This window comes from Notothenia rossii (assembly GCF_949606895.1).
Source record: "Notothenia rossii genome assembly, chromosome: 2".
NCBI classification, from domain to species: domain Eukaryota; kingdom Metazoa; phylum Chordata; class Actinopteri; order Perciformes; family Nototheniidae; genus Notothenia; species Notothenia rossii.
Genome location: NC_136904.1, coordinates 77666354 through 77679116, shown reverse-complemented (window position 1 = coordinate 77679116; position 12763 = coordinate 77666354). Strand labels below are relative to the sequence as shown.

The 12763-nt window shown below is 42.3% G+C and overlaps 1 protein-coding gene across 7 annotated transcripts in view; it reads left to right on the top strand.

Moving 5' to 3' along the window:
* The window catches only part of dip2a (disco-interacting protein 2 homolog A), an 82869-nt gene that overhangs the window by 18590 nt on the left and 51516 nt on the right, over positions 1 to 12763 (top strand). The window contains exon 2 of one of the 7 annotated variants that reach the window (XM_079663816.1): positions 2670 to 2981. The exons of the other annotated variants lie outside the window; for them this stretch is intronic. Coding sequence (XP_079519942.1) covers positions 2882 to 2981 — 100 coding nt within the window. The 5' untranslated portion in view covers positions 2670 to 2881. The remainder of the gene's footprint in view (positions 1 to 2669; positions 2982 to 12763) is intronic. 7 annotated transcript variants of the gene reach the window in all.

Here is a 12763-nt window from a genome sequence, read left to right as displayed (position 1 = left end):
AGTAGAGTGTCACCTTGCACACTCTAGTCAAATTAAACAAACAAAACATTTGAATGAGCCAGCTAGGTCCCACTGTGCAGCACTTTCAGTCCCATAGCACTTGTTTACTACAAAATGTAAGCCTAATGAGCCTCCAGGTCACAGGGGACCATTTTCACTCTTTCGCTTTGATTCTCTGGCCATTCAGGGTCAGTGGTGTGCTTCCTGTCTCCAGATAAGGCCTTTAGAAGTGTCTTTATCCCGGCGCTGGGATGTGTGACTGAGCAGCCACGCATCCCTAGCTGGGACAAGCATTTCCCTTTGTAAGGAGCAGTCCATCCTCCCATGCTTATACCTCAAACATGCTGCATTGAGCCGCCATTAGCTTTAAAGGCTAAATATCTGATGTGTGTGAACATATACGTGCCTTCTCAGGCGAATGTGGATGATGTGTGTCCTCCTGTGATTGCAGATTGGAATGTGTGTTGCGTTAGTGTCTGCGAGCAAAGCATAGTCACGGGTCAGCAAAAGCCTTAGTCAGTCACACACTTTTTTCCTCCCCCCTCTCTCCAGGAACTCGGCAGCTTGCCTGCGGAGGGGAGAGGTGTGGTTAACACCGTCCTCCCAAGAATCACTGCACTCCTGTCCTCATTGTCCTTCAATATGTAGCATGGCCCCTCTGACCATCTGATGAGTCAGAATGTGTGTGTGCGTGTGTGTGTTGCTTTTATGACGTCGTTGTCACGGAATAGTCCAACAAAGGTGTTTTCCACTGACTCTCAGAGGAAGCAAATCAATTACTTCTCTTTTGGCACTTAATCTTTTTTCTAACACCCACACGAGGATATATCATGTCATGGTTGTCAAGACAACTGTGATGAAAAGCATGAATACCCTGTATATAGTTTGGCCCTCACCTATGTTCATAAGCATTGTGTGTTGTTGAAGTCTGGCATTGGGGACTTTAGTTAATATTAAAGTGTATTAACTGGAACTTTAATACAAATACAATGTGTTTTATGGCATTGCAAACAGCCACCTACTTCAACGTTATGTTCCACAGGAGTGTTATGGCACAGAAAACGTATCCTGTTTTTCATAGTGTTCAGTGGAGCAAAGAATAGTCCTGAGGCCTAAACATAATACACACGTTTCATTCCCAAAGAAATTCCACCTCCTTGCAATGTTTGATGTTAGTAAATCAGATGATTAAAAGCTTCTCTTCCTGATATTCAGTCCAACTCTACCCATATGAACCCAGGCTGTGCTGCGGCTGAATCTCATAGGACATATCCAGTTTGTGCCTGTAAGGGTTGGTAATGCAGTAAAGTATCTTTGGATGGGGAGTTTGCTGTGAGGTGACCGCCGGTGTAAACAGTGTTATCAGACAGAGTGCAGGAGGAAGTGTCCGTCATCAGCTGAGCGATCAAACCGCAGCTCTCCGTCACGCTGGTATTTCCCACTTCTGCATGCAGGACCCAGTGTCCCCTTTTGAAAGTCGGATATAAAAGGCTATGCTCTGATGAACATGTTGTTTCTATTCAATCGCTTCAATTATTGTAATTTCTCAGGGGCAGGTTAGAGGAAGTTTTTTCTCCAATACATTCTACTTTTCCATTGTTATTTCTTAATTTCCAGTTCAAAATGTATCTTGAAAATCGAATGCGTGTCACATTTGAAAGGCTTTTCGTTTTTTTTGTATTTTTGTTTATTTCAGTTTCATTGTAGAAATTCACACTTTTGTCAACAGTTTTTCTTTATTTTCCTTTGGCTGTATAGAGCCAGTAGATCAAAAATAAAATGTGAAAGAAATAATAAAAAAATAAAAAAATAAAACATTAGAAAACTACCAAAAAAGAATAGACATGGAAAGTTAAATAAATAAATAAAATACAATCAAATAAAACAGATTTTTGGGTGGGGCACCTGTGTGTGTGTTCGAATGTGCAGGCCACTCCCACTTTATACACTGAAAGGCCTTTTTTAATGGGGTTTTCCTAAGCAAATATATGCAATCCTAATGCCAAAGCAATTCATCAAATCAAACTGAAATGACTTTTTGCCCCTCTGCACTTGCTGCTCTTTGTTTCTCTACCTTTGAACTCTGGAGTCAGATGGCCAGGCTGGATTCAGATGCTGACTCTGTAGCTGTCTGACTCTGTCCGCATGCTAAGGTCATACGTGACACACGTAGAGCTGCGGGCCATTTTATCCTCAGTCAGGGGCCATCAGCTTCAAAAGAGGCTGTGGCCCGAGGCTGACCTTTTAATGCCTCCCCTGCACAATTATACCTGCGTCAGTCCAAGTCCCCTCATAGCCGTTAAACTAAAGACCACTAAGATGAGCCATTGCAGCTTCGTAGCGCTCCCAAATTAACAAAAGGTCAATGAGGTCACACCTGGTAGGCAGCCTGACTTCATGACATCAGTTTGTAGTGTGTGGTGTATCAGGAGGAGCTGCCCAGGACTAATGTTATTGAATTCTGCTGGGGAAGATACATGGAACAGTGGTTTCATTAGGATCAAGAGCATACATTTGTATTACTGTATCCCCCGCTTGAGAGAGCAAGGGAGGAATACAGCGATTGTGTTATACAGTAGCCTCTTACACTCTTCCCTTAGCATATGGTTTCTACACGAGCCATAAAGCCCAGCTCAAACAAAAGACTGTTTCCATTTTCTCACTCTTAGCTCGAGGAGGTTGGACTTCTGACAGATGAGAACAAGCCACCTTCAGGACAACATGAACAAGATCCTCGTCTTTTTGAAAGCTCATTCAAAGAAGACCTAAAGGTTAGAGATGAAGACAGATGGCCCGATGAAGAAATACAAGACAGGCTGAGAGGAGGAAACACAGAGAGAAACAGGGAGAAGTGAAGCTCAGTGTTCCTCCTCATTGTGGGATGTTATACGTGGCAGACCTCCAGCCTGCCTTTACCCTGATGTCATCTAACATATCTCTGACCTCAGCTAGCATCTTGCCTAGCAGCGGAGGAACAAATGGTATGGCAACCAGATGACTCATTTTTATCCAATGATGTATGCTTTTTTGTTGTCATATTCTTTTGTGTATGGAACCTTTCTTACCATACATGGTGTGAAGTACTTCAAGATGATGAAAGAAAGAAGAAATGTTTTGTGTATAGTTTTATCAGAAATATGATTCCGTTTTTCATCCCGAGGGAAATTCAATTTACAAGCGCAGCGTAAAACAGCAGAGCACCAGATGTGCGGACATGGACGATGCTATTCTCTTTCACAAGATAACAACTTAGTTAGCTATCTTTATAAGCAAAGGAATTCAACAGTTACAGTTTTCTGGATGCAAGTGTTTGATAGAGATCTGATGAAAGGATTGTGTGGGTTGCACCTTGTGACTGCCAGACAAACCTCAATGCTCATTTGAAAAAACAATATGACCGCATGATACGTGTAGTTGCTGTTCTGGGGCTTTCACGTGGTCCTCAGGTGGATAAAGACATACTGTGTATCTTTAAACTGAGTTGTTTTTTTGTCAGTGTTTCACAGTTCATTCTGCATCCTAGAATCAGCCACAAAAAACCTCAGTCCATCTTCTCATGAAGCCACGTGATATTAGTGCTTCGGCAACAACATTGACCTTTTTACAAGACTCAAACATTTGCTGTTTTACGATGTGGGATCGGTTCAATACTCACGAACTAAGAGTTGAACAATGTGTAGTTTCTGCTCAGTTCAGATTTCTGATCATGCGGGTGCTTTTACTCTGAAATCAAAACGTCCGTTGGTGAACCCAAACGTCACAGTCTGCGTTTTGTGATGTCAACACGTGTGATGTCAGTGTCAGTTACTCTGTTTTGTCTGCACGTGAATTCAAGTGTCTTATTTTGCCATCTTTTCTCTTTGTGTCTGTGTGTTTAAGATGTTGGGGGGGTGGGGGTGGGGGGGTACTTTGTGTTGTCTGAGCTCATAGTGGTAGACTGGCCTTGACTTTGTTCCATGGACGCCGACTTAGCCGTGTCTCCCTTCAGTGTGTGTTTATTTAGCTGTGCTCTCATTCTTCATGTCATTCACCTTTCTCTCATTTCAAAAACCTATATTTTCCTTTCAGAGTTCATTTTGTATGTCCGTTTTTTATGTCCATACTCACTTCTCCTCTGCCTGTTGTCCTTCCGCCCTCTTACACACCCCTCGTTCTTCCTGCCTCCTGTCAAACTTCCCGTAGTACTAGATAAAGTGCTCTGCAGTTTTTCTCTACAGCAGGCTGACTGTACCCCTGTCCATTGGTCCTTATAAGGACATGATCCAAAGAGATTAGGCAGCCTCATCGAGATGTTTAGCTGATTTATCCAGTGACTCCTATCTCATTCCGTTTGCTCTGCATATAGCACACCTTCATGACCTCAGTCAGCGTGTGTTTATGGACTGCTGTGTGGAGTGGTGCTAAAGATCTGAGATTATTAACGTGTTATGACTCAATAGGGATCATCGTGGGTCTCTGTAAAACAGCGGTAATTGATGTAATTACACACATTTGTAAACAACCGGACATTTGGATATAGACGGATGAAATAATCAAGTCTTTCAGTGAAGCTGCCAGACCGTGTCCCGAGTCAGAGAGCACATGTTTACATTAGTAATCCTTCCAGCACAATGGATCTGTGTTATCCGTGTCACTCAGCAGACTTGGACAGTGTGATGGAGAGGAGATAATACCAGCTGAGTGGCAACAAGTCATCCTTTAATAGGGATCTGTGAGGTAAGCTGTGCAGTATTTAGGTTATGTCTGCATATCATGAAAATCCCAGTGGATTAGGAGCTAGGATTAAGCTATTGTATGTCAAAATTGCGTGTGCACTAATTTCTGGTTCATGGTATTTCTTGTGGTGTGAGAGCAAAGCGATGAATCTGTGTGTGTCTGAATACCAGTGCGTATATATCTTTGGCCCTATGGATCTGTTGCGACTATGTTTTCATGCATGTGAGTTTATTTGCCCAGCGGCACATAAAGCAGCGATGGTGTGATGTTCAAGGCCAGGCAAGGGAGTGAGCGAGGATCTGACAGCAGAAGGCTGTGAACTCACTTAGCTGCTTTCACTCTCTGCTAGCACTGGAGATACGACGACTCCAGGACTAACACACAGCAGAGTTCACAGGTTCACACAAACAAACGCAACCCTCGTCGATATCTGGAGTCAACGCATGGCTACAAGGTGGGGGTTCTGTAGAAAACGGTGCACAGCACTCAAGCACAGTGTGTATAAGGGAAAACACAAACACACAGATGTATGAGTGCTTATAGGAAAAAGGGAAATGGTTTGTGAGTCATAGGTCTACATTAGGATCAGGCCAGGATGTGTTTTGGAGGGGAATCCATGCACGAGACAAAGGATTAGGGCCGTGTGTGTGTGTGTGTGTGTGTGTGTGTGTGTGTGTGTGTGTGTGTGTGTGTGTGTGTGTGTGTGTGTGTGTGTGTGTGTGTGTGTGTGTGTGTGTGTGTGTGTGTGTGTGTGTGTGTGTGTGTGTGTGTGTGTGTGTGTGTGTGTGTGTGTGTGTGTGTGTGTGTGTGTGTGTGTGTTTAGTGAGAGAGTGTGTGTGTGTGTTTTAGTGAGAGTGTGTGTGTGTCTGTTTTAGTGAGAGTGTGTGTGTGTCTGTTTTAGTGAGAGAGTGTGTGTTAATGTAGTCTGCCATTAATGTAGAGATGTATGCAGATGTGGTCAGGAGATTAGTTTAGAAAGAATTCATCGATTGGTCAAAGAAAGAGAACAAATGTGGTTTACATTTAATTGTCAATTAAAAAACTGTACTTTAAGATATATGTATAACAATTTGACATGTCTATTTACCTAAATTGACAATTTGGTTTGCTATAAGTCCTAATTCTCTCCTCTTTAGGCTCGTATCTGCAGTTCATTCAAGTGTTGCCTCTGTATCGTTACAAAATGTCGAATAATTTTACAGTTCCTCTCTCAAAAGCTGTGATTAAGTCAGAAGACGGTTGCTGTTGGAATGGATGTGTATAATTACTGATGTGTGTAAGGTCCTGTTTCTTTGTACTGTTCCTTTCTCATTCTGTTTCTGTTTCCTTGTCAGCCTGTTATGTCAGCGTGTCACCTGGTACATGGCGTGTGCAAACAGGCATGTGGGTTTACCAGTGTGTACATGTGTACTAACCGGTTTGTGTATGTTTCCCACCATGTGTTTAGCATGCAGGCATTCATTCTTTGCAGTGTGTGTGTGCGTGTGTGTATGTGTGTGTGGGAGGCATAGCCAGTGGGGCAGGTGTCAGGTGGAGTGACAGGTGGCAGCTGGGAAATGGGAGGATTTCCTCTTTTTAGCAACGGCTGATTAACTCCCCTTCCTTGCCCTGGAAGGCTTTAGAATTACTGCTGTAGTTAAAACATAGTGGAGATCGTGGAGAACTCACACACTTAAGAAGCTTGACCAAAATAAATGTAGGCATGACCAAGATAATTCATAGAATAACATTAAAATTGTTCAGAACAAATGAATGTTTTGTTCTATTGATTCAATATTTGATTAACTAAATTAACAGACTAACTGTTCTTTCAGTCATCTCCATCAGGGCTGCAACTAAATATTTTATTTATTTTTGTGATTATTATTTGTTTTATTAATTAACCTGCGGAATAAATAAATTAGTCTTTAAGATTTCTGAAAAAAAATAAAATGTAAATCCCAGTTTCTCAAAGTCCAAGTTGATGTCTTTAAATATTTGTCACTGCAAAACCAACAGATATTCAGTTTAAAACGATTTAAAACAGATAAGAGCAGAACATCTTCACATTGGCTAATGCTCATAACAGTATTTTTCTGCAGAGGAAATGTGAGAAGGAGAGGAAGTAAGAGAGAAAGACAATGAAAGGGAGAAGTAAAGGCATAATGGAGGTTTAAATTAAGCTAATAAGAAGAGGGAGAGGGAGGAAAGGCAATACAGTTGTTTGAATTCATGTCAGTCCTGACGGAGGGGATGGCCCCTGTGGGAAAAGACTATCATCAAAGAGCAGAAAAAAAACTGTACAACTCTGTCTCTCTTGGGTTACAGCTCGGTCCCCCTTATCCCTCTTCTTATCTTGATCACCTTTTTAAAAACAAATGTCCCTGTAGTGTATGTGCTGCTGCAGGATACATTGATTCAGTTACAGATCTTCTCTTCCCGCATTGACCCAGAGTCAACCAGGGTCTCTTGACCTCCCGTCACCCCCTCAGATTAGTTTCCGTTATTATCACACTCCATTAAACCTCCAGGAACGGCTGAGGCGGCCAGGAGTCAATGGCCCAGCTGTCTCCTCTGTGTCTAATCTACAGATCCTCATCATGTCGGTGGGGGCCTCGGGTCACAATGCAGGCACACACATGTTTAGACGGATAAACACAAGGTGACACAGGGTCATCTCGCCTCTGGATAAGTGTTTGTTCATTTATTCTGTTCTGTTCTTGAACAATTTGCTTTGAGGGAGGACAACACTGTAGCTGTCTCACACCCTCAGGTTTTGGGTTAGAGATGGACACAAGGGCTGATGGGTAGAGGTCAGCTTAACTGTTATTACCCCTTCTGGCATCGGTAGAGTTGGAAGAGACTCATGTGGTTTAAACGTGACATTGATTTGGCTTAAAGCTCGATTTGTGTGAAAAAGACAAAAATACCTCACAACTAAACTGAACAAAATATGATGATATAAGACAAGGCTACAATACATTTACACAGGTTTACATTTGCATACCAAATTATTATATACCATGACATGTTAGCAGCACAGCTTGATTGTTATCTTTTTTATTTTGTTGGCTCTATAGCTGTATTTTATTGCGTTTCACTGTTCTGTGTGTTTTGCTGTTCCTTGTCACAGTAAAAGGAAGCTTCTATAATGTGACATAGTTCCAGTTTAACAGACACTCTAACGCTGAACAGTTACAATAAGGATCTAAATCCAATCCTAGGCATTTGATTGGACCTCTTAAAAGTGGGCGGGGATCGACCTCCCTTGTTACCAGAAGTTGATGTGATGAAATAATTGTTCAAAGTTGTCCGACTAATAGACGTACGCATGTTATTATTTGCAGGAAGGAAAGATTTAGAGTTTGATATTAAAATTAGAAAAATATAATGAATTTATATATTTTTTACTTATATTGTTAAATGGGTCCACAATATGACCTGGGATGGATCTAAAAGGGTTAAAAAGGCATTTTTTCATCGTTCTTGACTTTAAACTCAAAACAAAAAGTATTAAAAAACGACTTCTTGCTTCTCCCTCTGTATCCTCCATTAATCTCATTATTTCTGATGTAAAAGTGAGGGATCCTGACACGCACAGTGACATCTGACAGAACAACACAACAGCCAGGTTCCCTCTCACTGCCTCTCACCTTCTCTTTTCACTTTACTTTCTTCTTTATTTCTTCCCTCTGAGAATTTACTATTCAAACAAACACACACTCTTGCCTCGCTCTGTCAGCCGTGTGAAACCGGGGTCTGATTGGACGATGCCGGGCTGTCGTTACTCTGCTCTCTTTAAATCAATCTTTCAACAGTTGCTCTCACGCTCCTCTCCCTCGCTTCCCTCATCTCTCCCTTTCTTTCTCCTCAGACCTGCCTGTCCAGTAATACTAGTTTCTCTGGCTGCTCGTGGCAGCTCTTTATGCTGTTTTTACTGTCATTCAAACGTGACTGTACATATTTGTCATAAAATTGATGCAACTTGGCTTGTAAAATCTAAATTTAAACAGTTTACATATATTCAAATGAAAGTGGGGCATTGCAGGCAAGAGAAGAATGTTTCAAAATCCAACATCTAGCCCAACTATAATAATGTAGTAAGTAAAACAAATGTGCTGATTACTGACAGATTTACAGATAACCATTCATAGCCTTGTGTGTAGATGAAGAATGAAAAAAAAAGTGTATAAATGGAGTGCAAAAGTGTGAAATTGCACTGAAATCAATCAGATTCTTTAAAATCCACACAGTAGAAGAGCACAGTAGATTCCAGACTCTTAGTAAAGTGTCTTCCATTTAAATCATTCTTTAAATGTGATATAAGTAGAACAGCTTCTCTGACATTTTATTGAGCTAAGAGAAGTACGTTTTTCTCTTGAAGCTGAACACGTTATGTTGTTTCTGAAGGATTTGGGGCCACATACTTGGCTTTTTAATCTTTGTTTATGGAGTGTCATGATATATCCCCTCTGTTGTTGGCCGTCAGCCCTGCAGGGTAGATTGAGAGCAGGATGGATGGGACATCTCATGCCAAGAGGAACTCCACTTTTCCAGAGGCTATTGTTTAGGCGTGAATCAATAAAGAGCGGTAAATAGAGTTGGCTGACATGACATATGTTGTAGCTGAGAGCCTGCCGCTGATGATTGATTCCATTCCCCGATGAGTCATGAAACTGATCGAATGAATCTGCAAGGATCAGGTGTCCAATCAGACGAGCTTTAATGTTTACCACGTGTCTGTATATGAAGTTTCTGGTAACACCCCATCTGTGCGTCTACTGAACAAGCCTCCTATTTGTTGGTGTCACGCTTTCTTTATGTTTGAAGAACACTAGTGTGTGTGTGTGTGTGTGTGTGTGTGTGTGTGTGTGTGTGTGTGTGTGTGTGTGTGTGTGTGTGTGTGTGTGTGTGTGTGTGTGTGTGTGTGTGTGTGTGTGTGTGTGTGTGTGTGTGTGTGTGTGTGTGTGTGTGTGTGTGTGTGTGTGTGTGTGTGTGTGTGTGTGTGTGTGTGTGTGTGTGTGTGTGTGTGTGTGTGTGTGTGTGTGCGCAAAGGTCTCCACGAGGAGCTCCTTCCTGGTTACACACAAACACAGCGTGTGTTGTCCCTCCCTCCCCGATCCACACACACATTCCTCTCTTCAGTCGGCTCGACACCAACAGGAAGGAGAGAGGAAACAAAGAGACCACTTCCTGTACGTACAGCCAGCATCCTACACACAATGGAGCAGGAAGTGCCTGGCAACTGTAAGGAGTGTGAAAGAAAGATAAAGTGCTCTCCCCATCCTATTAAGTGCTCTTTCTTTCCATGCTCCCCCTACTCATGCTAGTTATTTTCCATCACACTATCTGTCAGGGCTCGACCTGTGTGTCTGTTTATTTTCTCTTAATGTCCTTTTCCAAAAGGCTCATCTTATTTCTCCTTATTGCTCCGATTTATCGAGCTTTTCTGGCTAGTTTCCCTTCCATTCAGGCGCATATAGTTTGTTATGGAGTCATGTTGATTACAACATGAAAAGGACAATCTGCATCTCTTTCCGGTCTAATTTCTGTTGATTTGGTTTTATTTTCTGGGTAAATATCCAACAAAGAATCGTTTTAGTAAATTCAACCCCCGTGTCAGCACTGCTGCTGTCACCATGGTGACCTTTAAATTGGGACGGGCAAACTTGGCCAGCAGGGTGCTCTGGACTAGCGCTGCAGATGCTGAAAGCCTTGCTTTAAATCACAGCTGCTAGTGGAATCAGACCAACATGCTGCCAAGGTCTGTAAAAAGAAACAGCCAAAGTATTCTTCATGCAGAAAGTCAAGCAAGTCAAGACATAAAAGAGTTGTTCAGGTTTTATGTCGTATACAAAATGTAAAATGTAAAAAATAGACAGAGAGAGGTCCACTTGAGCTTATCCAGCCCATCATGATTCATCACCTTTCCTCTCCTCCAGCCATCCTCTCTTCACGATTGGAGCTCCCGTCCCCGGTGTGACTCTGGGGAGGCAGGTCTTTGCTCGGCCCGTAGCTTCAAAGCTTCAACGCCCCCTCCTCTTTTTCCTGTCTGTCTACATACACTCGCTCTCTTCCTTTATTTGTATTCTCTCTTCTTTGTATTGTTCAATCCATATCTTTCCCCTTTTCTCTCTGTCGTCCTTCATCTCCAGCACCTCTTCCCCTTCCTGCTGCTTCCTCTTCGTTTTTTCTCACCCTTCCCCGAGTGGACCCCACCAGCCCAGAGACATCAAAAGCTTGTCTCCCCCCCTTTGCCCAGGCGTGCGGGCAGGCGGGTTTGATTCCAAGGCCAGGTACCCTCAGGGGGGGGATCCAGAGCAGCGTGGAAACACTCTGCACCTTATCTGGCGCTGAGAGTGTGGAAAAAGTAGTGGCCCATATAAGGCATTATGTCATCCTTGGCGGAATGTACGCATAATTGTGGTAAAATGTATACGAGGCATTGTTAGGCCGCGTGAGGATGAAATAGCTCTGTCTGGGAACGAGGCTGTAATCTGGAATAACCAACATTTCTTTTTCCATCTTCACAACTATTTTAAGAGAAGCTTCCTATTTTCCAGGAAACGCCATAAAGCCACTTATCAAAGCACAGAATATATACTGTATGGCATGTATTTAAATGGCCGATGCACTCTGTACCACATATCTCCCTTCACTTGGGATTGTATTGCAGGCTTAACTATGGGTTCTTTAAATAACATTCCATGATTATCACATTTCCTGTGACTGTCATGCTTCAAACGAGTGGAACAAGGGACAGTTTTGATGTCAGCACAGCTCACAATGTGCTCTTCTGAACTGCTTTACAGTAAAGCTTAGAACAGAGAGCCGCTTGTAGACTCTTTGTAAATAGTCGCATACTGATACTTTGAAGTTAGTTCTTTTTGTCTAGTTGTGTTTAGTTTGTTGAGTTGTTGATGACTCACCAGTGGCAGGGCTGCACCCTTCGCTCTGTTAAGGCCCTATTATGCTTTTTGGGGTTTTCCCTTTCCTGTACTGTGCTATATACTGTAGGTTGGCTTGTAGTGTTATGTTTACTTACCTGCACATAGTGACATCACTACATAACAATCTTGCTTCTATTAGCAAACGCTCCAACACATTGTACGCCATAGGCTAACGAGCGGGACCTCTCTAAGCGGTTGACCATACTCAACAGGGCTGGCCAGCTAACCAATCAGAACAGACTGGGCTATGGTTTCAGACAGAGGGTGAAAAAAGGTGCTGCAGTATGAGAAAAATAAATCACTTTTGAACATTAAAGCATGTAAACATGCCACATCAGAGGCACAAACTTGAAACTTAGCATAATAGGGCTCCTTTAAGACAATTCAGCCAGCGGAGATAATGCTTCATGACCAAAAAGACACTCCAAAATTGCAATTCCCACACCTGAAAATGTACCAAAGCAGATACAGTACACACAGCACTACGCTCTTGTCTCTGTTCAGTCAGTGTTGTAGGTAAATGTCTGGTGTTGTCCAGGGATTGTGCTCCAACATTAGCATTGTAAATCTCTTTGAAGGTAGGTCAGTGGCTGGCATGCTTCTCTCTTTTAGGTACAGTAAAAAGCAGACGTCACTCAGCTCCCTCCCCCCCCTCTCACCCACCTCTCTCTCCCTGCAATGGCCAACATCTGCATTCTCAGCACTCTTGTGCATAAAGAGACATGGCTCATTTGGAGGGAAGTGCTCGACTTCCTTTGAGACCAGCAGCTGCTCCTGAGTTCAAAGCTGTATCGCATTGTTGGGACAATCAATGCTGTGCTCATACAGTTCTGTCACTTTCACAACAGAAATGCATTCAGATGTTGAATCAGTGATCCAAATGAACAATGCTTCATTTAAATAACATCATAATCATGGATTGTTGGCATGTTCCCAATGCTTTAAATTATTATAAATCATTGAACACCTTTGCTTATTATCAAATGTGTCCGTTTGTTAGGTGGATTATAAAAAAAAAAAAACTAATACACACTAATAATATTTAAAATATACAAGCCCTGGTTAAAAGAGCAAACAATAAGTTTTCTAGTGCAGATTAAAATTCACGAGATCTTATG